The following is a 27,707-nucleotide window of genomic DNA, read 5'->3' as shown; positions in this document are numbered from 1 at the left end:
AAATAATAAAGCCTTTTAAATTTACTTTCAAGAAATGCAGTTGTTTCCATGATAGCTATAACTGGTGCCTGACCATGTTTTGCACGTGAATTGTCGCAAATTAATGATAACATTTGATGCCAATTTGTTTCGTGTTTCATGTGTACTTTTGTTAATTCAATTCGCTCAGCCACAATTTCCCTTCAACGATATTAGGACGCTGCACCTTCACAAAATTTCGCAACGTCTTGTAAAAAATTGCGGTAACCCTAGAATACTAGTCTCATAAAATTTTCTATTGCAGTTGGCACTAATTCGAGGTTCCCGCCTATCCGGTGTCGTCAGTAAAGGTTATATTTTGTACTTACTTTGAATGCGACGTAACATTGGAGACCTTATAATTGTAATTACCTAGTGATTTTCTTCGAATAAAATATGGAGTAGCTCAATGGTTAACTACTACAAACAGTAAACAAATTTTGAAGTTGCATCGTTGACTGTAGTCGTAACACCAAATTTGGGTGGAATGCGGCCGTGTTTAATAAAGTTTGTTGTTCATAAAACGAACTTACCATATATTATTTTCAAATAATATTAAAGTACAAAATACCTTTCACAGGCGAAGCTCCGAGCGAGATGAAATTCATCAAGTGTTCAGCTCCGATGGTTTCAAGGGAGATTTAAATAACGCACATGGAAATTTTAGAAGGTATTCTTGCGCAATACAAGTTGATAATTTTCTACTTCCCAGCATTATTTAACTGTTAGCCACCAGATTGTTCACTGCAATAACAAATTCCGTTCCACTACTGCAAACCACGTGCTTCCCTAGTTCCAAGTCCCGCTGACCGCTTCAAAACACATTTCGTGACGTCAGATCCTGTCCGTGTGATTTGGACTGGTTTGTTCAAACAGCTGCCAGTATGCTACTTTCAAACCTCCGAACTGGCATGACTGCGCATGCGTACCTCCGTTGACGAAGAAACCCTTCGTGTTTGCTCTGTTTAAATGCTGATCGTCCCATTTCTGGCTGCTTTCCCGTCGCGCGTAGTGGCGGATCAGTAGCTTTAGAAAATCTTAAATGTTGTAAACCAGTCTACCAAACAGTAATACAGCTATTACTACATGTAACTCAGTTTTCTTCGAATATTAAGTTATCTCCCACGGCGAGATTGTGCAGATCACGACAGTTTGGAATGAAGTGACCTATGTTTTCAACTTCCCTCAAATTTAGATGGCACAACTGTTTAAAACGCTGTCTTAACCGTACAGAACAGTGCTCAACAACACACTTGCTTTTTGAGAGTGCCATTTGTATTTATTTATTTTATTTAGCGTATGGCTAGTACAGACTTACAATAGAATTAAATCGCACACATATGTACTAACTTATACACAAGAAACTTAAGTTTGGCTTTACAACTGAATATCCAGTCCTTCAATTCCGCGCACTGCACCTGGAGCTGCCAGCATTAAGTCCTCTTCAGAACCGTGATAGGCTCGAATCCTGCATTCACTGACAATGTGGTGAACAGTCTGATATGGAGGCCCGCAGTCTAAGCTGGATAAGGCAGCTTCTTCCACTTACAGCGAGCATCCCTGCATCGGCTATGGCCTGTACGTATTCTGTTTCAGGTTAGTCCAGGTCTTTCGTTGTAGGTCGAATCCACTTGGAGGTTTAGCATCTGAGATGTTATGCAGGCGCACATCTGTCACTGCTTCCCACCGACCTTTCCATTCTTCAAGCGATTTGAAATCCTTAGTAACCAAGTCAGCAGCATTCCACAGAGTTGGACGGCGCGATTTCAGTCTCTGACGATTTAAAAGTGGCAGGTCGCTATGCACGGTAGAATTCTGCCTCTGAAACTTACTTCCAGTTTTACGTTCGCCAACCGATTATTTAAATGGAAGCAATACACTTCTGTTTTACTCACACTGGGTTGGAGTCTCCATATTTTGAAGAAATTGTCTAATACAGACAGGTCATTGGTTAGAATCTCTTCTGTTGTCTGTATTTCCTGGTGTTGTACAGCTAGAGCCAGGTCATCGGCATAGCAGGATTTTCTGGACGAAGTGTCGGGTAGATGATGTAGGTCGAACGGTAATGGTGAGAGAACTGATCCTTGGGGGCAATCTGTCGTTTAGCTTCTCCTCCTTACTTATGTTGCTTCCAGTGATTACCTGGAACGTCCGATCGCTTAGCATGCTGTTAACCAGTCAAACCATTGTTCTGCAGGGTATGGTGCGGAGAAATTTGTACATAAGGCCTTCCCTCGACACTGTCGAAGACGGCAGTTAGATCAACAAACGCCACAGGTGTTTCCTGCATCATGTTAAAATAACTTAGAACTCTACACAAATTCCCTGTATTTGCATACTCCTAGCATGCTGGATGTTATGAGACAGCAACTTTTATTGAATTGCAATGAAAAAAGACGGCCAGAGTTGCGAATAAAATAGTCATTTATTCAGTGGGTGACCGGTTTCGAGTTAATACCAATTTTCGAAGTAACCACGGCTTTAAAAGTTAAATGTACGTCCAAAATAACGGTACACAACGCCGATACATAAATGGCACGTACACTTGGGACCGGACACACACACACACACACACACACACACACACACACAAATTATGTATCGTTATTTGGGACGTAAATTTAACTTTGCAAGTCTTGGCTGGTTCGAAAATTGGTATTAACTCGAAAACAGTCACTTACGGAATAAACATCTATTTTATTCGAACTCTGGTTGTCTTTTTTCATCAAATGGCTTGTATTTCTAAACAGGATTAATAAATTGATAATTCAGGGGCAGGCATTGTCACCCAAAAGACAAAAATCCTCGCACTTTTCTTCTAGTGTTTGGTAAAGTGTTGTCCTGAACACTCTCCCGTCATGGACAGAACACGTATAAACGACGAGTAAGTCCCGAATCTGTCGGTTGTGATCACAGACTATTTGTAATTGCAAGGGAATATAGTCGTTTTCCGAGGCCAATTTGTGTCCTTTCCTCGTCAGACGTCGACTTCTAAACGACAAACAAAGTCACTCTTTCTATGACATAGTGCAAAGAACCAATACAGATGTTAACTCTGTCTGCCAGCTCTCTAAAGCTTGTTGCGTCGTGGCCAGATCAGAATGTGCAGTAGTGCAAGCAGCTTCCTATTCCCCCTGCCTGATGCTTATTATAATGACTCTACCACATGACGCCGCACACGTATGTTGCAAAAATCCATGTCGCTATACTGTAGTATTACATTCTCGTAAAAGTTTCGTTTTTTTGTCTTTTGGTACAATGTAACTCTTCCAGCTTCTCGTCACTCGACAGAAAATCAGATTCCGATTCGCTGAACATTTTGAGTAAAAGACAGTTATAAGTTTCATGTTTCAACCAACTGCTATTCTTTTGCACTTTTAGAAAGGTAATTTTACAGGAATAAGTAAAAATGCTTTCCTTACAATTAACGATGAAGCGTAAACATGAAATAATGGCACCCGGAAACTGGAACAGCTTCCAAAAAACTGAAGAACCCGCCACAACCAAGATACGAGAGACGTAGAGTCCACCCCCACTCTTAGTCCCCAGCTCTGCGCATGCCTGAGTCTGACAGCTAGGAACGCCTGTAACACTTTCCCGTGTAGTCTGGCTTGCAAACAGTAGCTAGAATCGGAATAAGGCGCTGCTTACACGCGATTTCCGATCTAGGCATCAGCGAGCCAGCTGGCACCTACTTGAATGTTAGTTCGAGAATGGTAATGTATACGCGAAATCGTATACAACATGGATAACATACATTACTCACAAAAATGCAACTCTTCAACCAATCCTCACGGATTTTTCTCAACCAATTTGCTGTCCGCGGGAATCTATCGTGAGATTAACAAAACTAGAAATAATTCCACGGGTACCGAAGTCAAAGAATGTTGAAAAATCATTACTCAAAGTAATTAGGAAACTCCAAGTTAACACGTCTGGCAGGAGACTATGCTCAAGTTAGCATTTTCATTAATCATGAATTTTATGTCTAAGACAAAATGAGAGCTCAGAATTTGATTTGCATGTACAAGTAGTGTGAGAGTACCGCTACAAATGTTACGAAAGTTGAAATACAAGTTGATTAGATGGCACTGAACACGCTTTTAATATGCAAAACTGCAACATTAATACAATTATGAAACAGAACCATTTTGCCAGATCAGGTGGGATATCTATCACAGTAATGCAGAAAAATTATGTCACGCAGCAGCATCAGTGAGGGGGGGGGGGGGGGGGGGAAGGGGAGCATTTGTCCCGTCCTGGAATGCGATTTACAGACATATTTTTTGCAGAATTTTGTTGTCATACATTTTTAGAAATGACGACCTGTGATTCCCCTCAATTGGATATTTAGTCTTCATTGGCATGAAGTTGCTAAGTGGAGTCAGAAATATTGTGGTCTTCACAAATGCTACATAATTCCATTTTGTTTGGCTGTGGTCATGGTGCTGTCCAACAATGAGGACAGGTCTGAATTGCAAAATACTGCCTAGGTGAGAATGAGCGACATATATTGGCAATAACAGAACATTATCTGGAGCACAGTGAAACAATTTAGTAGTGATTTAAATTAGATGGATATTCCTTAGAATGTAGCTACTGTAGGCACCATAAGAAAGGAAATGGAATGACACTTTTAGTCAATATGTATTTAAAAAAATTATTTCTTCAATAGTACTGCAGTGTAGGGTCACACATTATGGTGCATCACAAAGGCTTTGTTGACAACATGATGAGGTACAACTGAATCACTATCACATTCCATATGGAATTTGTGGCTCAGTTAGCCCCTATCTCAGCCTCACTCAAGCACAGTTCTTTAAACAGAAAACAGAGCCATAGGTCATCCTCCGTGTAAAAACGATGACAGAGATCATCCACAAAACTACCATACAATATCCTTGACACCCATTTGTTGTCGAACCTTAGAACATATTGCAAGCTCAAACATAATAAGTTATATCTAATAGAATGACTTCTTCCATGGAAACCAGCACAGATTCCGAAAACACCAATCATGTGAAACTCAATTTGCAGTTCTCTTTCATAACTTCCTGAAAGCCATTGATCAAGGCAGTAAGATATAGACGTTCAGGTAACTACAATGGAAGTGGCTAGTGATCACCCACCCTCCAAAGCAGGCAACAAATATTGAGAACCAGTGCCTGTAATGGCCATGGAAGTTGAAACAAGTCATGTTCATGTTCATAAAATTTGTCCTGGACACTGCGAGCTGTCTAAACAGGGTCTCTGTTGTTCTGGAACACATCATCACCATTGGAGAACAAACACTGTATCTAAGGATGGACCAAATTTTCCTGTTATGGGCATGTGCATCACTAGTGGGTGGTTTTTTGAATTCCATATCTTCCTACAATTCCCAGCTCCTGGAGCTCCATTTGTGTTGTTTTAGTGACAACAGGGTTCAATGGGTACAACATTCAGTTCTGCAGTGACTTTTGCAGCTGTTGTCCTCTTATTTTTTATCACAACCCTCTTCGATGATTGTCGTGTGACTTACCGGATGTATCTTTTCCACTTTCTCTTTAAAGAGTATAAATCTTCAACACCAAGCCTCTTGAAGAACCAAATACTTCAGTTACCTTTGTTACATAACCACCCACCACATCAGCGCTGATAATTTGCCCACGTTTGAAGTCAGTCAGCTCAAACATAATGCACTCACAACTTCTCAGAATACTGTTTTGACCATGACTGACACTTGAAACCTATTGAGAACAATTCACAAGTGCAACCTGCAGGTTTGGCTAGCATCTGCATTTACATTCAAGCATGCATTTCACACAGTGTTTCCATATTTTTGTCCAATCCCTATGGACGCAGTGTTTTTCGATGTCCTGAATGCATTTAACTCAGTATCACATCTATGCTTATTATCAAAGGAACAATCATAAGCAGTAACAAGAAAAATTTGTGACTGGATAGAGGATTTCCTGGTAGGGATGACGCAGCATGTTGGAGTGTCATTGATAGTTCAAGTAACTTTGGGTGTGCCCCAATGATGTGTTCTGGGCCCTCACTGTTCATATTGTTTATTAACAATTATATCAATAGTAACCTTAGACTTTTCAGACAGGATGCATTTATCTATAATGAAGCAGTGCCTTTGGGGGAAGGGGGGGGGGGGGGGGAACACAAATTTTCAGTCAGTTCGAGATAAGATTTCAAAGTTGCTTTACTTGTTCAGAAATATAAAATGGTGCACTTCACAATAGAGAATGTAGTATTCCATGACTAACTTTATCAGTGAGTTGCAATTGGAATCTGTCAACTCATAAAAATACCTGGGTGTACCACGTTTTAGGGATGTGAAATGAAATGATCACATAGGCTTAGTATAGGTAAAGCAGATGGCAGACTTCAGTTTACAGGTAGAATATTAAGGAAATAGTCAGGCTACAAAGAGATTTATTACAAACCACTCATGTGACGCATCCTACAATACTGCTCAAGTGTGTGGAACCCATTCCAAGTAGGACTAACAGTTGATAATGAACACATACAGAGAAGGGCAGCTTAAATGGTCACAGGTTTTTGTAACTTGTAGGAGAGTGTCAAAGACAAGTTGAAGAAATTGAACCGTCACAAACTTGAAGACAGTTGCTAACTATTTCAAGAAAGATTTGAGATTTTCCTGGCATAGGCATATTTTGAATATGTCTCAGGTTTTCAGCCATATTGCACCATCAGAAGGTGCAATATTTTGTCAAGACAGTTTCTCGCCATCTACAGATGTTCCTGATGACTGGCTAACTTCTACTGGTCTCCAGCTTTATATCCTACACACCCCATCTGCAGCCCCTAGCCGGCCGCCCACAGGCATGAGCCTGGAGCAGTGGTGGGGGAAGCACATCACTAGACACGAGTCTCTGCTGGTGTGGCGATACATACTCGTCTTCTTCAGTTGCCATGACTGGAGCATATTCCCATCTACATCTAACTCTGCCAATCACCATCAGGTGCATGGCAGAGGGTACGTACCATTGCACTAGGGTTTCTTTCTGTTCCATTCATGTCTGGAGCATGGAAAGAATGATTGTTTGAATGTCTTTGTGTGTGTGTGTGTGTGTGTGTGTGTGTGTGTGTGTGTTGTAATTATTATAATCTTATCCTCAAGATCCCTATGTGAGTGATATGTAGGGGATGGTAGTATGTTCCTAGAGTTATCGTTTAGAGGTGGTTCTTGAAACTTTATTAATAGACTTCCTCGGGATAGTTTACGTCTATCTTCAAAAGTCTTCTAGTTCAGTTCCTTCAGTATCTCTGTGACACTCTCCCATGGATTAAACAAACCTGTGACCATTTGTACTGTCCTTCACTGTATACACTCATTATCCCCCGTGTCCCACACATTGCGCAATATTCTAGAACTGGTCACATGAGTGACTTGTAATCAATCTACTTTGTAGACTGATTGCACTTCCCCAGTTTTCTAGCAATAAACTGAAGTCTGTCACCTGCTTTGCATATGTGATCATTCCATTTCATGTCCCTAAACAGTGTTACACCCAGGTATTCATATGAGTTGGTGGATTACAAAAGTGACTCGCTGATATTATAGTCGCAGGATACCACATTTTTTTCGGTCTGTCAAGTGGAAGATTTTACATTTCTGAATATTTAGAGCAAGTTGCCAATCTCTGCACCATGTTGAAATCTTATCAAGATGTGACTGAATATTTATGCAGCCTCTTTCAGAGAGTACTTCATTATAGATAGCTGCATCACCTGCAAAAAGCCTGATTTTACTATTAATATTGTTCACCCGTTCATTAATATACAACATGAACAACAATGGTCCCAACACACTTCTCTGGGGCACACTCAAAGTAAATTCTACATATGCCAATGACTCTCCACCCAAGATAACACCCTGTGTCCTCTCTACCAAAAAGACCTCAATCCAGTCAAACTTCACTTGACACCCCATATGATCGTACTTTTGACAATAAGCGTAGGTGAAGTACCGAGTCAAATGCTTTTTGAAAATCAAAAATACTGCTTTCAATATGCCATGTGAGAAAATTGCAAATTAGGTTTCATATGATCAGTGTTTTTGAAATGCTGATTGGCATTGAGGAGGTCATTCTGTTCAAGATACCTCATTATGTTTGGGCTCAGATCCTACAACAAATCAGTGTCAAGGATACTGGACATTAGTTTTGTGGATAACTTCTACTACCCTTCTTATAGATGGGTGTGACCTGAGCCTTTTTCCAAGAACTGGGCAAGGTTTTTTGTTCGAGGGTCTATGATACATTATAGTTAGAAGAGGGCTAACTCAACCTCAAAGCCAGTATAGAATCTGTCAGGGATTCCATCGGGGCCTTGAGTTTTGTTTAATTTTAATGATTTCAGCTGTTTCTCAACCCCACTGACACTAATACATACTTCACTCATATTTTCAGTGCTATGAGGATTAAATTGCGGCAGTTCTGTTGGTTTTCCTTTGTAAAGCAACATTTGTAAATGGAGTTAAGTGTTTCAGCTTTTGCCTTGCTACAATCACTTTCAGTTCCTGTCTCATTTGCTTCAGATTGGATGCTAAACTTGATATCACTAACAGCCTTTACATATGACCAGAATTTCTTTTGGTTCTGTGAAAGATCACTTGGCAGTTTCCTGCTATGGTAGTCATTGAATGCATCACACATTGCTCTATTGACAGCCAAATGTGTTTCATTCAGCATCTCACTATATATAGCTCTATACTTTGTTTTACATCTAATAAGCAGTAATCTCTGTTTCTTTAGAAGTTTCTTTACAACAACTGTGTACCATAGAGGTTCCATTCTTTTATGAACTGTTCTACTGGGTACATATCTATCCACTGCATGGTCAACTATTCTTTTAAACTTGGGCCAGAGTTCCTTTACAAGTTCCTGCCCTGTGTTGAACGTTATAAGTTCCTTATTAAGATATGAAACTGCTGATTTTCTATCTAGTTTACTGAACATGTGTGTATTTCTGCTTGTTTTAGCTGTCCTTTGCACTTTGATAATCATTGTTGGAACAGCTGCATTATGGTTACTGATTCAGGTTCAATGTGGTCATCCTCAAAGAGGTCAAGTCTATTTCTTGTCATTAGATCCAATATATTGCCATCGTGAGTGGGGTTCCTAACTGTTCTCGTCAGTTTTCAGAGAAGGCATTTAGTAAAGTTTCACAGGATGTCTTATTATGCCCACCCCTAACAAAACTAATTTTCCCAATAATTATTGGATGATTAAAGTCTCCACTCAATGATTACTGTGTGACTGGAGAACTTACGTTGAAGTGGACTGAGTTTCTCTCTAAAGTTTTTAGTGACTGCAGGAGATGAGTCTGGTGGGAGAAGGATGGAATTACCATTTTATGCCCACCAGATTTGAATCTTGCTCAAAAGCTGCTGCTGTGCTTTGACCACACTCAAGACTGTATCTCAGTCCTTGCTTTAGGCATAATCCATATCACTTCATGCAGGGGGGGGGGCTACCTTCATAGTCTCAGGTGTTACTGAAATGCCCTTAATCGGGCAGGTAGGTTAGAAAGTTTAAAAAGGGAAATGGATAGGTTAAAGTTAGATATAGTGGGAATTAGTGAAGTTTGGTGGCAGGATGAATAAGACTTCTGGTCAGGTGAATACAGGATTATAAATACAAAATCAAATAGGGGTAATGCAGGAGTAGGTTTAATAATGAATAAAAAAGTAGGAATGTGGGTGAACTACTACAAACAGCATAGTGAACGCATTATTGTGGCTAAGATAGATACGAAGCCCATGCCTACCACAATAGTACAAGTTTATATGCCAACTAGCTCCACAGATGATGAAGAGATTGATGAAATGTATTATGAAATAAAAGAAATTATTCAGATAGTGAAGGGAGACGAAAATTTAATAGTCATGGGTGACTGGAACTCGATAGTAGGAAAAGGAAGACAAGGAAACATGGTAGCTGAATATGGAATGGGGTTAAGCAATGAAAAGAGGAAGCCGCCTAGCAGAATTTTGCACAGAACATAACTTAATCATAGATAAAACTTGGTTCAAGAATCATAAAACAAGGCCGTATACATGGAAGAAGCCTGGAGATACTGGAAGGTGTCAGATAGATTATATAATGGTAAGACAGAGATTTAGGAACCGGGTTTTAAATTGTAAGACATTACCAGGTGCAGATGTAGACTCTGGCCACAATCTATTAGTTATGAACTGTAGATTAAAACTGCAGAAAGGTGGGAATTTAAGGAGATTGGACCTGGATAAATTGAAAGAACCAGAGATTGTAGAGTGTTTCCAGGAGAGCATTAGAGAATGACTGACAAGAATCGGGGGAAGAAATACAGTAGAAGAAGAATGGGTAGATTTGAGAGATGGAGTAGTGAAAGCAGCAGAGGGTCAAATAGGTAAAAAGACGAGGGCTAATAGAAATCCTTGGGTAACAGAAGAGATATTGAACTTGATTGATGAAAGAAGAAAATCAAAAATGCAGTAAATGAAGCAGACAAAAAGGAATACAGACGTCTCAAAAATGAGATCAACAGGAAGAGCAAAGTGGCTAAGCAGGGTTGGCTAGAGGACAAATGTAAGGATGTAGAAGCATGTATCACTAGGGGTAAGATAGATACTGCCTACAGGAAAATTAAAGAGACCTTTGCAAAAAAAAAGAACCACTTGCATGAATATAAAGAGCTCAGATGGAAACCCAGTTCTAAGCAAAGAAGGGAAAGCAGAAAGGTGGAAGGAGTATATGGAGGGTCTATACAAGGGTGACGTTCTTGAGGACAATATTATGGAAATGGAAGAGGAGGTAGAAGAATATAAATGGGAGAAGAGTTTGACAGAGCACTGAAAGACCTAAGGAGAAACAAGGCCCTGGGAGTAGACAACATTCCATTAGAACTACTGATAGCTTTTGGAAAGCCATCCCTAACAAAACTCTACCATCTGGTGAGCGAGATGTATGAGACAGGCGAAATACCCTCAGACTTCAAGAACATAATAATTCCAGTCCCAAAGAAAGCACGTGCTGACAGATGTGAAAATTACCGAACTATCAGTTTAATAAGCCATGGCTGCAAAATACTAACACGAATTCTTTACAGAGGAATGGGAAAACTGGTAGAAGGCGACCTCGAGGAAGATCAGTTTGGATTCTGTAGAAATGTTGGAACATGTGAGGCAATACAGACCCTACGTTTTTGGCATTTGTAGACTTAGAGAAAGCTTTTGACAATATTGATTGGAATGCTCTCTTTCATATTCTGAAGGTTGCAGTGGTAAAATACAGGGAACGAAAGGCTATTTACAATTTGTACAGAAACCAGATGGCAGTCATATGAGTCGAGGGGCATGAAAGGGAAGCAGTTGTAGGGAAGGGAGTGAGACAGGGTTGTAGCCTATCACCGATGTTATTCAATCTGTATATTGAGGAAGCAGTAAAGGAAACAAAAGAAAAATTCGGAGCAGGAATTACAATCCATGGAGAAGAAATAAAAACTTTGAGGTTCTTCGATGACAATGTAATTCTGTCAGAGACAGAAAAGGATCTGGAAGAGCAGCTGAATGGAATGGACAGTGTCATGAAAGGAGGATGTAAGATAAAAATCAACAAAAGCAAAATGAGTATAATGGAATGTAGTCGAATTAAATCGGGTGATGCTGCAGGAATTAGATTAGGAAATGAGACACGTAAAGTAGTAAATGAGTTTTGCTACTTGGGGAGCAAAATAACTGATGATGGTCAAAGTAAATAGGGTATAAAATGTAGACTGGCAATGGCAAGGAAAACGTTTCTGAAGAAGAGAAATTTGTTAACATCGAGTATAGATTTAAGTGTCAGGAAGTCGTTTCTAAAAGTATTTGTATGGATGTAGCCATGTATGGAAGTGAAACGTGGACGATAAATAGTTTAGACAAGAAGAGAATAGAAGCTTTCCTAATGTGGTGCTACAGAAGAATGCTGAAGATTAGATGGGTAGATCACATAACTAATGAGGAGGTATTGAACAGAATTGGGGAGAAGAGATATTTGTGGCACAACTTGACTAGAATACGGGATCGGTTGGTACGATATATTCTGAGGCATCAAGGGATCACCAATTTAGTATTGGAGGGCAGCATGGAGGGTAAAAATCGTAGAGGGAGACCAAGAGATGAATACACCAAGCAGATTCAGAAGGATGTAGGTTGCAGTAGGTACTGAGAGATGAAGAAGCTTGCACAGGATAGAGTAGCACGGAGAGCTAAATCAAACCAGCCTAAGAACAACAACAACAACAAAATTCAGGAGTAAGTAGTAAACACGCATTTTTTGTATCCCCCAAAAAAAATTCCTGCCCTGAGAGTCAAGAACCCAAAGATGACACTGCAAACACCATTTTGAAGATGCGAATTTTGGAAAAAAATCTTAAAATCCTGTCTCTGTAACAGTTCTAGATATTTTGTTAGAGTTTTTTTATTTGAAAGATAATTGCTTAATGGTTAAAATGGTGTCATCCATTTGGACATATCTGTCAAAGTTCTTCTATAGTCACCTTTTGAACTATTTTTTTTTTTTTACAATTTACAGGTGAGTTCTTTTTCTTTTCTTTTTTTTTCCCCAGACATGACAATCCAGAAAAATTAGATTTATTCCTGTTGATTAGTACCATGTAGCGCTACATTCTCTGTAAAGGAGAGCTTCCACTTTTAGTTGGACAGGTCTTATTTTTTTAAAAAATTTAAGCTTTCAAGGGTAATGTATCTCTTCATTGAAGTTGTTTCTTACTAATTTCTTTGTTACAATGTTTTTTTCTATTGATGTTGAAGCAATTATTTCTTTTCACTTTCATTGTTGCAGATATTTCTTACACTTTGTTGTAGCTTCTTGTCAGTTTCTTTGTCGTGGTTGTTCATTGCAGGTTTCTGTAATATAGTTGTTCAGTGCTAATTTGTTTACTAATGAGGTTTCTAAGAAATCTGAGACCATCCAGTGAGTTCTGCATTTTCGTGAGGAATATGCGAATAGACACAGTTGCAGTGTGCATTGTGAATGCAGATATTAAGCCTATATTCAAGAAAGGGGATAATGAGATACCATCGAACTACAGACCTATTTCACTTTTGTCAGCATTCTCAAAATTTTTAGAAAAAGTAATGTACAGGCAGCTTCTCAACCATCTGACCACAAATAACGTATTATGAAGAACACAGTTTGGATTTCTGAAGTGTTCTGATTTTGAGAAGGCTATTTACACTTACAGTGAAAATGTACTTAGTTCATTAAATAACAAATTACAAGCAGTAGGTATTTTCTTTGATTTGTCAAATGCATCTGATTGTGTGAACCACAACGTCCTTTTAAATAAATCGGAATTCTACGGTGTCACGGGCAGCACTGCAAAATGGTTCAAGTCATACCTCGGTAACACGAAACAATGGGTGTCAGTGCAAGGGACTATTGAATTAAGTCATTAGTCATCATCAGAATGGGAAGAAATTACATGTTGTGTCCCACAGGGATCCATTTTAGGGCCATTGCTTTTTCTTATGTACATTAATGACCTCTCATCAGTTACACTGCCAGAAGCAGAGTTTGTTTTGTTTGCAGGTGACACAAGTATTGCAATAAATAGTATGTCAAGTGTAGTTCTAGAAAGATCTGCTAATGATATTTTCATGGGTATTAATAAATGGTTTAAAGTCAACTTACTGACATTAAGCTTCGAAAAGACTCACTATATGCAATTCAGAAGCTGTAAGAGGTTTCCACCCAGCATATGCATAAAGTATGAAGAAGAGCAGATAGAAGAGGTTGACAATCTTAAATTCCTGGGATTACAACTTGATAATAAATTCAATTGGTAGGAGCACACCCACAAAACTGCAGAAATGCCTTAACAAATCTGTATTTGCAGTTCGAGTGTTAGCAGACATAGGCGACACAAAAATGAAAAAGCTTTCATACTTTGCCTACTTTCATTCCATAATGTCATATGGTATAATATTTTGGGGTAACTCTTCAAGTCAAACCAAAGTTTTCTGAGTCCAAAAGCGTGTAATATGTATTATTTGTGGAGTAAAATCACGAATGTCCTGCTGAAACCTCTTCAAAGAACTGGTTATACTAACTACTGCCTCTCAGTATATTTACTCCTAAATGAAATTTGTCGTAAATAATATATCTCTTTTTCCAACAAACAGCTCAGTTCATACATATAATACCAGGAACAAAAATGATCTGCATAAGGACTTAAAAGCACTTACTTTAATTCAAAAAGGGGTCCACTACTCAAGAACACCCATCTTCAATAATTTGCAAGCAAACATAAAAAATTTAGTTACAAATAAAGATCAGTTTAAAAGAAGCCTGAAAGACTTACTAGTGGCCAACTCCTTCTACTGAATTGATGATTTTTTTAAATAGAAACCAATGATGTATTGTATATATTCATACTATTAGTATTGTTATTTCAGCTTTAAAAAAAAGGTGCATGTTCCACATCCACGAGCGAGGAGCTATGGAACGGAAAACTAATCTAATCTCCAATCTGAAAGGATTGTTTGAAATGTCTTCTGATGTGGACCACAGGAGAGTGAAGTGTACTGACTATTTGCATATCCATAAAAGAGTGATATATAAGACAAACAAAAAACAGACTTCATTCAGGTTGGAAATAAGTATTCTCATTTGAAGACTCTGTTTCAAAATGAAGACATTTCCAGTCATGACTTTGTGTGTTTTGACACAATAACAATGATAGTATCTGAACAAGGTGAAGCCTCCCATGGTGCAGATGATGCAAGTTTTGCATCAATAGATGAAGAATTAAATACTCTGATTCAGTCAACTAGAGAGGTAGGTGTTATTCCTGTTAAGAAACCGTGGTCAGTGAAGTCGAGTCATAAAATCTATGCATCAAGAAAGCACAGAGAAATTACTAAAGCTATGGATGAATACACTACTGCAAAACTGACCACACTTTTCAAAGTAGAAATTGCATCTTCAGAAGAAAATGAACCAAAGCACTCTTGCACCTCTTGCCAGGAATTTTTCACAAATATCAATTCCGCTGTTGAATATTGTGCATCCTACAGTGAAAAGGTGAAAGTTTTAACTATTCTTCTAGAGGCATTTTCAAAGAAAACAATTTTGAACCACGTTCCATCAGTATCAAAGTACATGGGGGACAAGTCAAGAAATGTGAGGACTGTAAAAACAGTCTTCAGAAAACCAGACCCCTATTATGGTCATCCTGTAGAAGCAGCTGAAGTTCAGATAGTGCAGTCATTTTATATTTTATCTGGAAGATAAAAAGGACTGTTCTCGCCAAAGCGCCAAAAAAAAAAAAAAAAGACGCTATAACTGTAACAGTTGAAGGTCAAAAAGTTGTGAAAGTGAAGGTTACATGACTCACAGTATTAAAGAAACTTTTGCAATTTATAAGAGCAACTATACAACTTCACATATTGGAAGATCAAAATTTTATGCACTACGACCTAATGGGTAGTTTCACAGCCACCTAGAGGTGTTTGTTTATGCGTGTACTGCAGAAATTTTGAAATTTTTGTGGTAACTTCGAAGAACTTACTGGAGCATGTGATATATGACACCTAGGTTGGGCGTGTGAAGTTATTAGCAGTCTGTGACAAAGTTTCAAGAATGTGGTGACTGTCCTGGAAATGGAGGACTGTCTTTACAGACACTTTGCCTGGAAGACGTAGCAGGTAACTCTGCAGAAAGTACATATGCAACATGGGAGGAAAATAAACTAATTAAGAAAACTGTTGCCTTTGACAGTTTCATTGATGAACTTGGTAAAGCAGTAACACACCAACATTTGAAAAATTGCAACAACACCACATTGCAGAAAAAAAGGGTGTGTACAGGCTGAAGAACTATGTTTAGTGCTTTATTGCGATTTTGCTGAGAAATGGTCTGTAATTCTCCCACAAGAAGTACAAGTGTATCATTGGCCATGTTTCAATTTTTGCAGGAGTGACATATTTTCAAAACAAGACCACAAGTGTTGCAGTTATAAGTGATGACATGGCATGACTCAGCACATGTTTTGCTAGCAATGCGCAAACTTCTTCAATTGCAAACAGGGGCAGAGAAGATCATGATTATTTCTGATGGTGCTTCTAGTCATTTTAAAAATTGTTACCAGCTGTTTGAATTGAGTAAGGCGCTTGTGCCAACTGACTCGGTATACAGTGCTACTGGTCACAGGAAGCGGCCTTGTGATGGTGTAAGAAGTCTGCTGAAGCACCATGCTACGAAACATAATCTTTCCAGACCAAATACAGCTGCAATTCAGAATGCTGAGGATCTTATGAGGGCGATGAAATCTTACACATCTGCAGCCCTCATTCTTTTGTCCAAAGAGGAAATCGAAGAATTCCATGAGCAGAAAAAATAAGAATGGTCCAAACAAAATACTTCTGTGAAAGGAATTAAGGAGACACATTTTTGGACTCAAAGTTATGGGAAAACTCATATTGCACACACTTTAATGAGCAAGAAAGAAGAAATTTCATTTGTTCGCCCAACACCTCAGAAACAGCAGAATAAAATTCAGATTCACGACTTAAGAAAGGGGATATTTGTGGCATGTGTATATGACTGCGACTGGTGGATTGCAGAGATTGTAGACACCAGTTATGAGTTAAACGAAATTGTAGTGAACTTTATGCTACCACATGGACCAGCTGCTGGATATAGGTTTCCAGATGAAGGACAACAACAATGCCATCAGTGCTCACTTCCTATTCACAATCTATTGAAGGTTGTAATTGTTCCAGTTCCTATTGGTTCAACAGGAAGGCATCACTCTATATCAAATGAAGATACTGAAGCAGTGGAACTCATTTTTAGTTCATTGACTGGCTAATTTCAGTACAAAACAGAGTGCACAGTTGTATAAATTCAAACTCTTAAGTCTCTGGACTTTTCACATACATTTTGGCACCATTTAAAATGCTTGAAAAAATGAGTCTATTACTCATCTCTCAAATCTAAAATTATGATAAATAAGGCTAGGTTTTGATTTTTATGAGCTTGTTATATGATAGTGTGGTAATAAAACAGGTTTTATGTATGACAAAAATTTCAATTATTAATAAAACCTGTTCAACCTAAAAGTGGAAGCTCTCCTTTTCAGGGAATGTAGAACTACATGGTACTAATCAACAGACAAAATTAAATTTTTTTGGATTGGCATTTTTGATAAAAAGAACTTTGACAGATAAGTCCAAATGGAGGATTTCTTTGTAATCATAAAGCAATTATCTTTCAAATAAGAAAAAACCCCAACTAAATATCTAGAACTGTTCCAGAGGTACATCATTTAAAATTTTTCCAAAATTCGCATCTTCAAAATGGTATGCGCAGTGTCATCTTTGGAGGGCTCTGTCTTGGAACAGAAGTTTTTTGGAGGAAAAAAAAAGTGTGTGTTCGTTACTTAGTCCTTCATTTTAACATATGCTAAATTCAATAACATCCAAGACTACAACAGCAAGATTTTTTCCTAGACTGCCTGAATTGATATGGGCTATGCCTTTACTGAAAACTGCTGCCTTTATTTACTACTTCCTCATTTAGCTGGATCTCTACAGCCTCTATAGAATGCAGTCCCATAAGGTGATGGACTGTTGCAACAACTTGGTGCTGCAGTAACTCATGACATGTACATGGGAGATGCAGTACCATGTCTCAGTGGACTATGTCAGCTATTCATTGCCTGTGAGGTGTTTATGCTCTGTGCATCTCTCCTGTACTCACCCTTCTGTCTCCATTGTGAATTTAATGTTTTGGTGCATGAAATGCGGGTGTTCCAAGAATCTTGTAGGTGATGTCTGTGCAGCCAGACCACAAATGCATCATTTATACGTCAGAAAAAACACGAGAGTGTGTGGATTGTCACCCCCAGGGCTACTTATTCAAATACCTTCTTAAAATACTGGCCACCACAAGTGATAGTGGGCAGTCCATCACCACTCCATCTGTTGTTCATAATAATTTACACAAATCTACAGCCTGAAAATTCAGCTAAATAGTTAGGGATTACAGTTATTAATAACTTAAATTCCAATGAACACACAGATAATGTTGTGGGGAATCAAAGCCAAAGACAGTGACTTTTGGCAGAACACTAAGACAATTCAACACGGCTACTAGAGAGAGTGCTTAGATTATTCTTGTTCGCCCTCTTCTGGAGTACTGCTGTGTGGTGTGGGATCCGCATCAGATAGGACTGATGGAGAACATCAGAAATGTCAAAAGAAGGTCAGCTCATTTTGTATTATCATGAAAAAGGGGAGAGAGTGCCACAGATATGATACACAAATTTGGGTGGCTATCATTAAAACAAAGATGTTTTTCACTGTGGCAGGATCTTCTAATGAAATTTCAGTCAGCAGCTTTCTCCACTAGAGTATGAAAATATTTTGTTGGTGCCCACCAACAGAGGGAGAAATAATCATCATCACAAAAAAGAGATATGAGAGGTCACACAGAAAGATTAAAATGTTTGTTTTTCCTTCACACTGGCCGAGAGTAGAATCGTAAGAAATACCTTGAAGGTGGTTCAATGAACCCTCTGCCAGGTGCTTAATTATGATTTGCAGAGAAATTATGTAGATGTAGACAAGAAAATAATTGATGATGCTATGTTTTCTGTATTATGAAAGGGACTAAATTTTGCACAAACACAAATAATCCTACCAATAGTGCAATTTATCAACATGCTGGAACAGGCTGTCCTTGCACTGCAACAGGATGCCACAAAGGCAATATACACTCCTGGAAATGGAAAAAAGAACACATTGACACTGGTGTGTCAGACCCACCATACTTGGTCCGGACACTGCGAGAGGACTGTACAAGCAATGATCACACGCACGGCACAGCGGACACACCAGGAACCGCGGTGTTGGCCGTCGAATGGCGCTAGCTGCGCAGCATTTGTGCACCGCCGCCGCCAGTGTCAGCCAGTTTGCCGTGGCATACGGAGCTCCATCGCAGTCTTTAACACTGGTAGCATGCCGCGACAGCGTGGACGTGAACCGTATGTGCAGTTGACGGACTTTGAGCGAGGGCGTATAGTGGGCATGCGGGAGGCCGGGTGGACGTACCACCGAATTGCTCAACACGTGGGGCGTGAGGTCTCCACAGTACATCGATGTTGTCGCCAGTGGTCGGCGGAAGGTGCACGTGCCCGTCGACCTGGGACCGGACCGCAGCGACGCACGGATGCACGCCAAGACCGTAGGATCCTACGCAGTGCCGTAGGGGACCGCACCGCCACTTCCCAGCAAATTAGGGACACTGTTGCTCCTGGGGTATCGGCGAGGACCATTCGCAACTGTCTCCATGAAGCTGGGCTACCGTCCCGCACACCGTTAGGCCATCTTCCGCTCACGCCCCAACATCGTGCAGCCGGCCTCCAGTGGTGTCGCTACAGGCGTGAATGGAGGGACGAATGGAGACGTGTCGTCTTCAGCGATGAGAGTTGCTTCTGCCTTGGTGCCAATGATGGTCGTATGCGTGTTTGGCGCCGTGCAGGTGAGCACCACAATCAGGACTGCATACGACCTAGGCACACAGGGCCAACACCCGGCATCATGGTGTGGGGAGCGATCTCCTACACTGGCCATACACCTCTGGTGATCGTCGAGGGGACACTGAATAGTGCACGGTACATCCAAACCGTCATCGAACCCATCGTTCTACCATTCCTAGACCAGCAAGGGAACTTGCTGTTCCAACAGGACAATGCACGTCCGCATGTATCCCGTGCCACCCAACGTGTTCTAGAAGGTGTAAGTCAACTACCCTGGCCAGCAAGATCTCCGGATCTGTCCCCCATTGAGCTTGTTTGGGACTGGATGAAGCGTCGTCTCACACGCTCTGCACGTCCAGCACAAACGCTGGTCCAACTGAGGCGCCAGGTGGAAATGGCATGGCAAGCCATTCCACAGGACTACATCCAGCATCTCTACGATCGTCTCCATGGGAGAATAGCAGCCTGCATTGCTGCGAAAGGTGGATATACACTGTACTAGTGCCGACATTGTGCATGCTCTGTTGCCTGTGCCTATGTGCCTGTGGTTCTGTCAGTGTGATCATGTGATGTATCTGACCCCAGGAATGTGTCAATAAAGTTTCCCCTTCCTGGGGCAATGAATTCACGGTGTTAGCATGACAAAAAGACAATGAATACACTTTGGCCACAAGCAGCCTCACTGCCTAGATTTTATTGACTTAAGTCCACATGGAGGGAATGTCACTTCAGCCAATTAACAACATAGGCACACCAACATATGAATTACCAAAAACCTGATATCAATATTCAGCCCCTTTGTGTGCAAATGCTAGCACGATATACGAAGTTCGGCGCATTTCACCCAGCAGCTCCAGAACTTCATGCTGGGCCAGGATGACCTCACGGTGAGCTTTATCTGGTATCCCTCTTTACACAAGGATCTCTAAGACACTCCCCAGTACTAATGAAATCCATGAAGATTATTTACTACACTAATTAAACTGTCTGAATTCATGCATACATCAACCCACTTTCTATTCAGTGAAAATTACTATGGACAAAGAGGGTGGCAATGGGCTGCCCACTATCACCAGTGGTGGTCAATATGTTTATGAAGGCATTCAAAGTAGAAGCCATAGAGGTGGTAGTCTACAAATCCTTTTGTTCTTCCCAATATTGAGATAATACATTCGCAATCTGAATGCAGAGACAACATCACCTACAAGATTTCTTGCAACAAGTGAATTTGCTGCACCAAAACATCAAATTCATACTGGAGATAGAAGAAAAAAAATGACTTCCATTTCTGGAGGTGATAATTTCTTCTTGCATGCCTTCAGAAGTCACAATGATAAGGTGTCCTCAGCACACTAGCTGAATTGCTGCACCTACAAGCAGTGTTTCAACCAAATGGTTAGAGCAGCTGTCAGATACAATGTGCCATAAGACCAAAGAATCCAGGACTACAGCCTGGATGATGCCACCTGGCTGAATACCTGAGCAATACTTAATTTCTGCCCATGCTAGGGATATCTTAAATCGCACATCGAATACCTCTACAGGAAGCAGATGTACAGTAAAATTAAGGAGCTTGACAAAATTTGGAACAGGAAGGAGTGTCTTCTTGTATCCCTTGTCTTTCTGCTGATATGCTGAGTGGACGAAATAATACCTCCTTTTTCAAAGGTCGTTCATCTTTCAGCCACCAACTGGACAAGCTTGTCAAGCAAAGATTAGATAATACACTTGCACACATCTTCCGTAAACTGATACACACTACTGAGGTTGCTGCTATGAGTACCTGGCAGTAGGTGGCAGCACAATGCACCTAACACGAAGAACCTATGTTTTTGAGGGTGTCCGGACACATTTGATCACATAGTGTATCACCCACCAAAAGAGAGCTGGATCATTTCCTTAACACCACAACTGTATGATTTAAATATTTATGCAATTTCCTGTAATATTAGTTATTTAATATTGTCTGAGATATTCAGTTCATATGATCTTACAAAGATGGTGACTTCAGATACCATTATTACATATTCATATTCCAATGGGCTAGACTATTAAATAATCATCAAATATGTTGATGATACTATTTATTTTAGCAACCTAAAATTCCATTACTCTAATTGTTATTTCCAGCAAATTCATTCATGTTTGTATTCATTCAAAATGGGAAGTGAAAACAGACCTCCTGTTGGAGTGGTAAAATTTTCAGTACAAGCAAAAATGTTCAATAAGTTCTAAAACATCCATTGTCATTTTTTGTGTATCATAACAATTTACTTCCTTCATATTGATTTGATGATGTTTGTACCCAACAGGAGTCACCTTATATCATTCTCCTGAAAACAGACTTCTTGTTGTTATTGGGAAACAACATTTTTATGACAAGAGGACACTATTCAAATTCTGACAGGTATCTATGTAATGCTTCATAAAAAAGTATTTTCTAAAATGCAGAGTCATTTTAAGGATCGCAGAGTAGTTTTGTATAGAATAAGAACATTCTGTGATTACATTAATACCAAATAAGACATGTGGTCACTTTTTATATTAGAGTTATGAAAGCTTACAGATACTGCCACTTTGCAGTTGCCAATAATATACAGGGTGTTACAACAAGGTACAGCCAAACTTTCAGGAAACATTCCTCACACACAAAGAAAGAAAATATGTTATGTGGACATGTGTCCGGAACACTTACTTTCCATATTAGAGCTCATTTTATTACTTCTCTTCAAATCACATTAATCATGGAATGGAAACACACAGCAACAAACATACCAACGTGACTTCAAACACTCTGTTACAGGAAATGTTCAAAATGTCCTACGTTAGCGAGGATACATGGATCCACCCTCTGTTGCATGGAATCCCTGATGCGCTGATGAAGCCCTAGAGAATGGCGTGTTGTATCACAGCCGTCCACAATACAAGCACGAAGAGTCTCTACATTTGTTACCGGGGTTGCGTAGACAAGAGCTTTCAAATGCCCCCATAAATGAAAGTCATGAGGGTTGAGGTCAAGAGAGTGTCGAGGCCATGGAATTGGTCCACCTCTACCAATCCATCGGTCACCGAATCCGTTGTTGAGAAGCGTACGAACACTTCGACTGAAACGTGCATGAGCTCCATCGTGCATGAACCACATGTTGTGTCGTACTTGTAAAGGCACATGTTCTAGCAGCACACGTAGAGTATCCCGTATTAAATCATGATGACATGCTCCATTGAGTGTAGGTGGAGGAAACTAAAATGAGCTCTAACATGGAAATTAAGCGTTTTCAGACACATATCCACATAACATCTTTTCCTTATTTGTGTGAGAGGAATGTTTCCTGAAAGTTTGGCCGTACCTTTTTGTAAGATCATGTAGAATAAGAATACCAAAAATAGCAATACTTTGCCAAAATAAAATGGCACAGGGCTCACTAATTTATCTCACTACTGGCCCAATTTACTTGGTCGTAAGCTTATGTATACTGCAGTGTGCTATAGGTCTGGAAGGGTTAACCATATAATATTAATGTTAACTTGTAAAACTCTGTACCATTCTGCAAATAAAATTTTTAGGGTGATATACACACAGAATTTACTTCTTAAATATGTCCATTTAAACAATGGCAATAAAATGAAACTTTAAAATGCATTATGTAACACCTCTTTTCCATCCCGATTATTCAACATGTCATAACCCGCTATGTAGAGAGAGAATTTTTTTTAACACAAATTGTAAAAAATTATAATAGCTCAAAATCAAAAATTTTCGAAAAGAGGTCCCTTTTCACATTCTGTCTTACATATACTGGACAAATCATTTGGCTGAGCATTTTCCAAGAATAGTATACCAGCGCCAAATGAAGTTGGAAATATTACAAAAAAAAGCAAACATTGTGCAATAGCAAAGCCAGCAAATGTAAGCAATACCACCAACAATCTCATTAAAAATACCACAAAGCATCTTTAAACACAAGAGGGCAAATAATAAATAACAGCTGTGGAAGTCAACTGATACAATATCTAAATATAGTTTGCAATATTCTCAATGAACATTTTATTTCCACAGCTGGTACCATAATTCTGGACTCAGACCCACATAGTAAGCCAGTACACAGTTAAATGTCAGTTAGAGGCTTTGGATCTGAGGCAGTAAAAGAGCAATATATAAACAAAATAATTCTGCAGCTAAAACCCACACATGTGTGTCAGTGGGATGGTCTATACAGAAATGTATCATTGTAGCAGTTAAACTAATTACGTATCCCATTCACTGTGGCATCACAAAAGACACATGTCCCAGTGCACTGGAAAGAAGTTTAGTCATACCAATAGATAAAATAAGGGTTGAATGTAGAAGTATCAGACATCCGTCTGCCAACCAACAGCAATGATTAGTAAGATCCTTGAGTCAGTGATGCTGACTAAGTTTAGTACCTTCCTCACTAAAAACAATCTTGTAGCACAAACACAATGTGGACTTCAGAAAGATTGCAACATCAAAACAGCTGCTGAAGAATTTTGCACAAGCTCTATAGCTTGCCAGATGAAGAACAAATATGAGTGCTGTGTGCAAATTTTTGGATATTAGAAAGGTATTTGACCAAGTCAATTATGTGTTATTCTTACAGAAATGGAGGGCAAGGAGTATTAGACACACATTACTTGAACTTCTGTCTACTTATCCCCTGCTGAGTTATAATTTATCAAATTGTGTGGGAAAAATCAATGTTCAGTCCATGCCAACCTGTAAAGTAGGGCTCGCCACAAAGGTCAGTACTGGGGCCATTTATTTTTCTCCAACATACAAATGACATTGTACAACCTTCTAATTTCCATTTCTTGTGGTGACAACAAGACAGTAATCCATGGAAAATCAGAGGTAACTAAATATTTTAGGAAGCATGGTTTGAAAGCCAATACCACAAGCTCATTGTTAACTAAGGTTCAAATTATGCAAATCATACATACTACATATATATAGATAGTATTTGTGGAATTTCATATATGTACAACGAAAACTGTAAATTCATTGGTCAGTATTTGGATGAAAATCTTTGATGGGAAAACCATATAAATTTTGTGTATATGAAAATAAAGCAGTGCATTGTAGTTATTTAACCAGTCGTTGAAAGTAGTATCTACACTGAAGTGCCCCTGAACCTGGTACAGGCATGTGTATTCAAATACATAGATGTGTAAACAGACAGAATGTGGCACTGCAGTCAGCAATGCCTATGTAACACAAGAAGTGTCTGGCACAGTTGTTGGATTGCTTATTGCTGCTGCAGTGGCAGGTCATCAAGATGTGAGTGAGTTTGAACATTGTGTTATAGTCTGCACACAAATTATGGAACACAGCATATTCGAGGTAGTGATGAAGTGCACATTTTTCTGTATGACCATTTCATGAGTGTACTGTGAATATCAGGAATCTGATAAAACATCAACTCTGACATCATTTTGACCTGGAAAAAGATCCTGCAAGAAAGGGACCAACGACGACTGAATAGAATCATTCAACGTGACAGAAATGGAACCCTTCCACAAACTGCTGCAGATTTCAATGCTGGGCCATCAAAAAGTTTCAGTATGTGGACCATTCAATGAAACATCATCAATAAGGTCTTTCGGATCAGAAATCCCACTTGTGTACTCTTGAAGACTGCATGACACAAAGCTTCTCGCCTTACTTGGGCCCATCAACACTGACATTGGCCTGTTGATGACTGGAAACATGTTGCCTGGTCGGACGAGTCTCATTTCAAATTATAACGAGTGGATGGATGTGTACGCGTATGGAGACAACCTCATGAATCCGCGGATCCTTAATGGCAGCAGGGGACTCTTCAAGCTGGTGGAAGCTCTGTAATGGCATGGGGTTTGAGTAGTTAGAGTGATATGGGACCTCTGATATATCTAGGTACAGCTCTGACAGGTGACACGTATGTAAGTGTCCTGTCTGATCATTCATGCCCATTGTGCATTCTGATGGACTTACACAATTCCAGCAGGACAATGCAACACCCCGCATGTCCAGAACTGCTACACAGTGGTGATAGGAACATTATTCTGTATTTAAACACTTCCGCTGGCCTCCAAACTCCCAACACACGAACATTATTGAGCACATTTGGGGTGCCCTGCAATGTACTGTTCAGAAGAGATCTCAACCCCCTTGTATTCTTAGGGATTTGTGAAAATCCCTGCAGGATTCATTCTGTCAATCCCCTCCAGCCCTACTTCAGACATTAGTCGAATCATGCCGAGTCATGTTGCAGCACTTCTGCGTGCTTGTGAGGTTCCTACTTGATATTAGGCAGGTGTACCATTTCTTTGTCTCTTTAGGGCAGCTTTCCTATTAATAAATTATGAGACATAGGTGTAGGCCATGTTGCTAATGTGCTATTAAGCAGAATACTGGTGCTACAAAAGAGAGCTGGTAGGCGGAGATACGGTACAGGGTGCAGGGAAACCTGTCATGATGCTCATATCCAAAATAAATGTTTCCACTATATACTACTTGAAAATTTGGATATTTTTGGAGTAAACCGTCAAGCTACTACTAATCTAGGTACACAATGTGACCAAGGATTTTAGCCCAATCAGGTTTATCACAGCAATTCTCCAAAACCACAGGTTCTTCGTTGACTTTCGAGGGCAGCACAGTTGATGGAAACTATAGAAAAACTGTCTTCCCCATCCAAGTGTGTTGGTTCCAACCCCATTCAACATGCATACAAACGACCAAGCTACAGCGCCCATCACCAGGAGTTTCTTACACACTGATGACCTTGCTCTTGCCATTCAGAACTCAGACTTTGAACCAGTGGAGAACACCCTCACAAAGACGTTTAAGATCTACCAATAGCACAAATCAGCTTAAAGCAAACCCCTCAAAGACTCAGGTGTATGGTGTTCATTTGAGAAGTAGGGAATCTACTCATAAGTTGATGACAGTATGGTCAAGAGTTGAGCTACAAAAATGCTACACTCAAAAATACCTTGGAATGACACTGGACAGATCTCTTACTTTCAAGAGAGACTGCATGAATTGCAAGTTGCAAGTTTCCACCATGAACAATCTGTTAAGAAAATTGGCTGGATCACAGTGGGGCAGTCAACCTGAAACTATATGTACCTCTGCTCTTGCATTAGCTTGTTCTGCAGCAGAGTGCACTTGCCCTGTTCGGTATAATTCATCATGTGCCAAACAGGTAGACATAGATCTCAAGGACACCTGCAAAATTATAACAGGTTGTTTGAAATCTACTCCTGTCAAATGGATTTACCACCTAGTGGAATAGCACCACCTCCCATTCGAAGAGAAATTGTGATGAATAAGGAACGAAAGAAAGTGAAACAAGAATGAACCCATCCTCTGTATGGGCATAAACCGCATTCACAGAGATTGAAGTCAAAGAAGAATTTCCTTAGAACATCAAAGGTCCTTACTATCACCACTGACAAGTCCAGGGTGCTACTTTGGAGGGATAAGACTTCCCTTACCTATGGCTGGAAAAGAGTTCCTGAAACTCTGCCTCTGGACATGACAAGGAATGGATGAACTGGAAATCTTTGAGTAGGCTGAGATCAGGAGTGGGTCAAGGTTTAACAATATTACGTTTCATTGTTGAGAAGTCCAGACTGTTCAGCACATGCTTCAGTATCAACTGTGTCCAGCCTCCTATATTGCAGAACACCTCCATCAACCGACAGCAAATGGACTAGACTTGGCCAAATTTTGGTCAAAGACAATATGACATGTTAACTGTGCACCTATGTACGTTTGTGACATGAGAATTAATATAAAACTATTTGACAATACGAATAAGACAGATTGCTACTCATAGTAAATATGAAATACTGAATTGCACTAAGGCACAATGGAAAGGCACCGACACAACCGCTTTCAGCCAAAGCCTTCGTCAGCAAAGAAAACACTCACACAGTTATTGAAACAAGCAAGGATAACTCATGCACACAAGACAGCTATCCATGGCAGCTTGGCCAGAATGCAACTGAGGCAACCTGGAGGGAGTGGAGTGGGGAAAGGGAAGGGACAGCAGTGTACAGGTGAAAGGGGGGGGGGGGGGGAGGGGGGGAGAGAAGAATGCTGTCTGGCAGAGTGTGCAGGCATTAGACTGCCAATA

The 27,707-nt window shown here is 39.9% G+C and overlaps 1 protein-coding gene across 19 annotated transcripts in view; it reads right to left on the bottom strand.

The window, feature by feature from the left end:
* LOC126336830 (protein phtf) overlaps nucleotides 1–27,707 on the bottom strand; it is a 191,086-nt gene that overhangs the window by 109,642 nt on the left and 53,737 nt on the right. The window contains exon 1 of one of the 19 annotated variants that reach the window (XR_007565012.1): nucleotides 590–878. The exons of 15 other annotated variants lie outside the window; for them this stretch is intronic. Coding sequence is in view for 2 of the 4 variants with exons in the window: in XM_050000901.1 (XP_049856858.1) it covers nucleotides 590–626 (37 nt within the window). In the remaining 2 variants the exon portion in view is untranslated. Of the gene's footprint in view, nucleotides 1–589; nucleotides 893–27,707 lie in introns of those variants that run through there. 3 more of the 19 variants (XR_007565013.1, XM_050000901.1, XM_050000902.1) reach the window with 3 other exon arrangements.

This window comes from Schistocerca gregaria, chromosome 2, assembly GCF_023897955.1.
Source record: "Schistocerca gregaria isolate iqSchGreg1 chromosome 2, iqSchGreg1.2, whole genome shotgun sequence".
Taxonomy (NCBI): domain Eukaryota; kingdom Metazoa; phylum Arthropoda; class Insecta; order Orthoptera; family Acrididae; genus Schistocerca; species Schistocerca gregaria.
The sequence above is the reverse complement of the archived record's forward strand: the minus strand, read 5'-3'. Positions and strand labels throughout refer to the sequence as shown.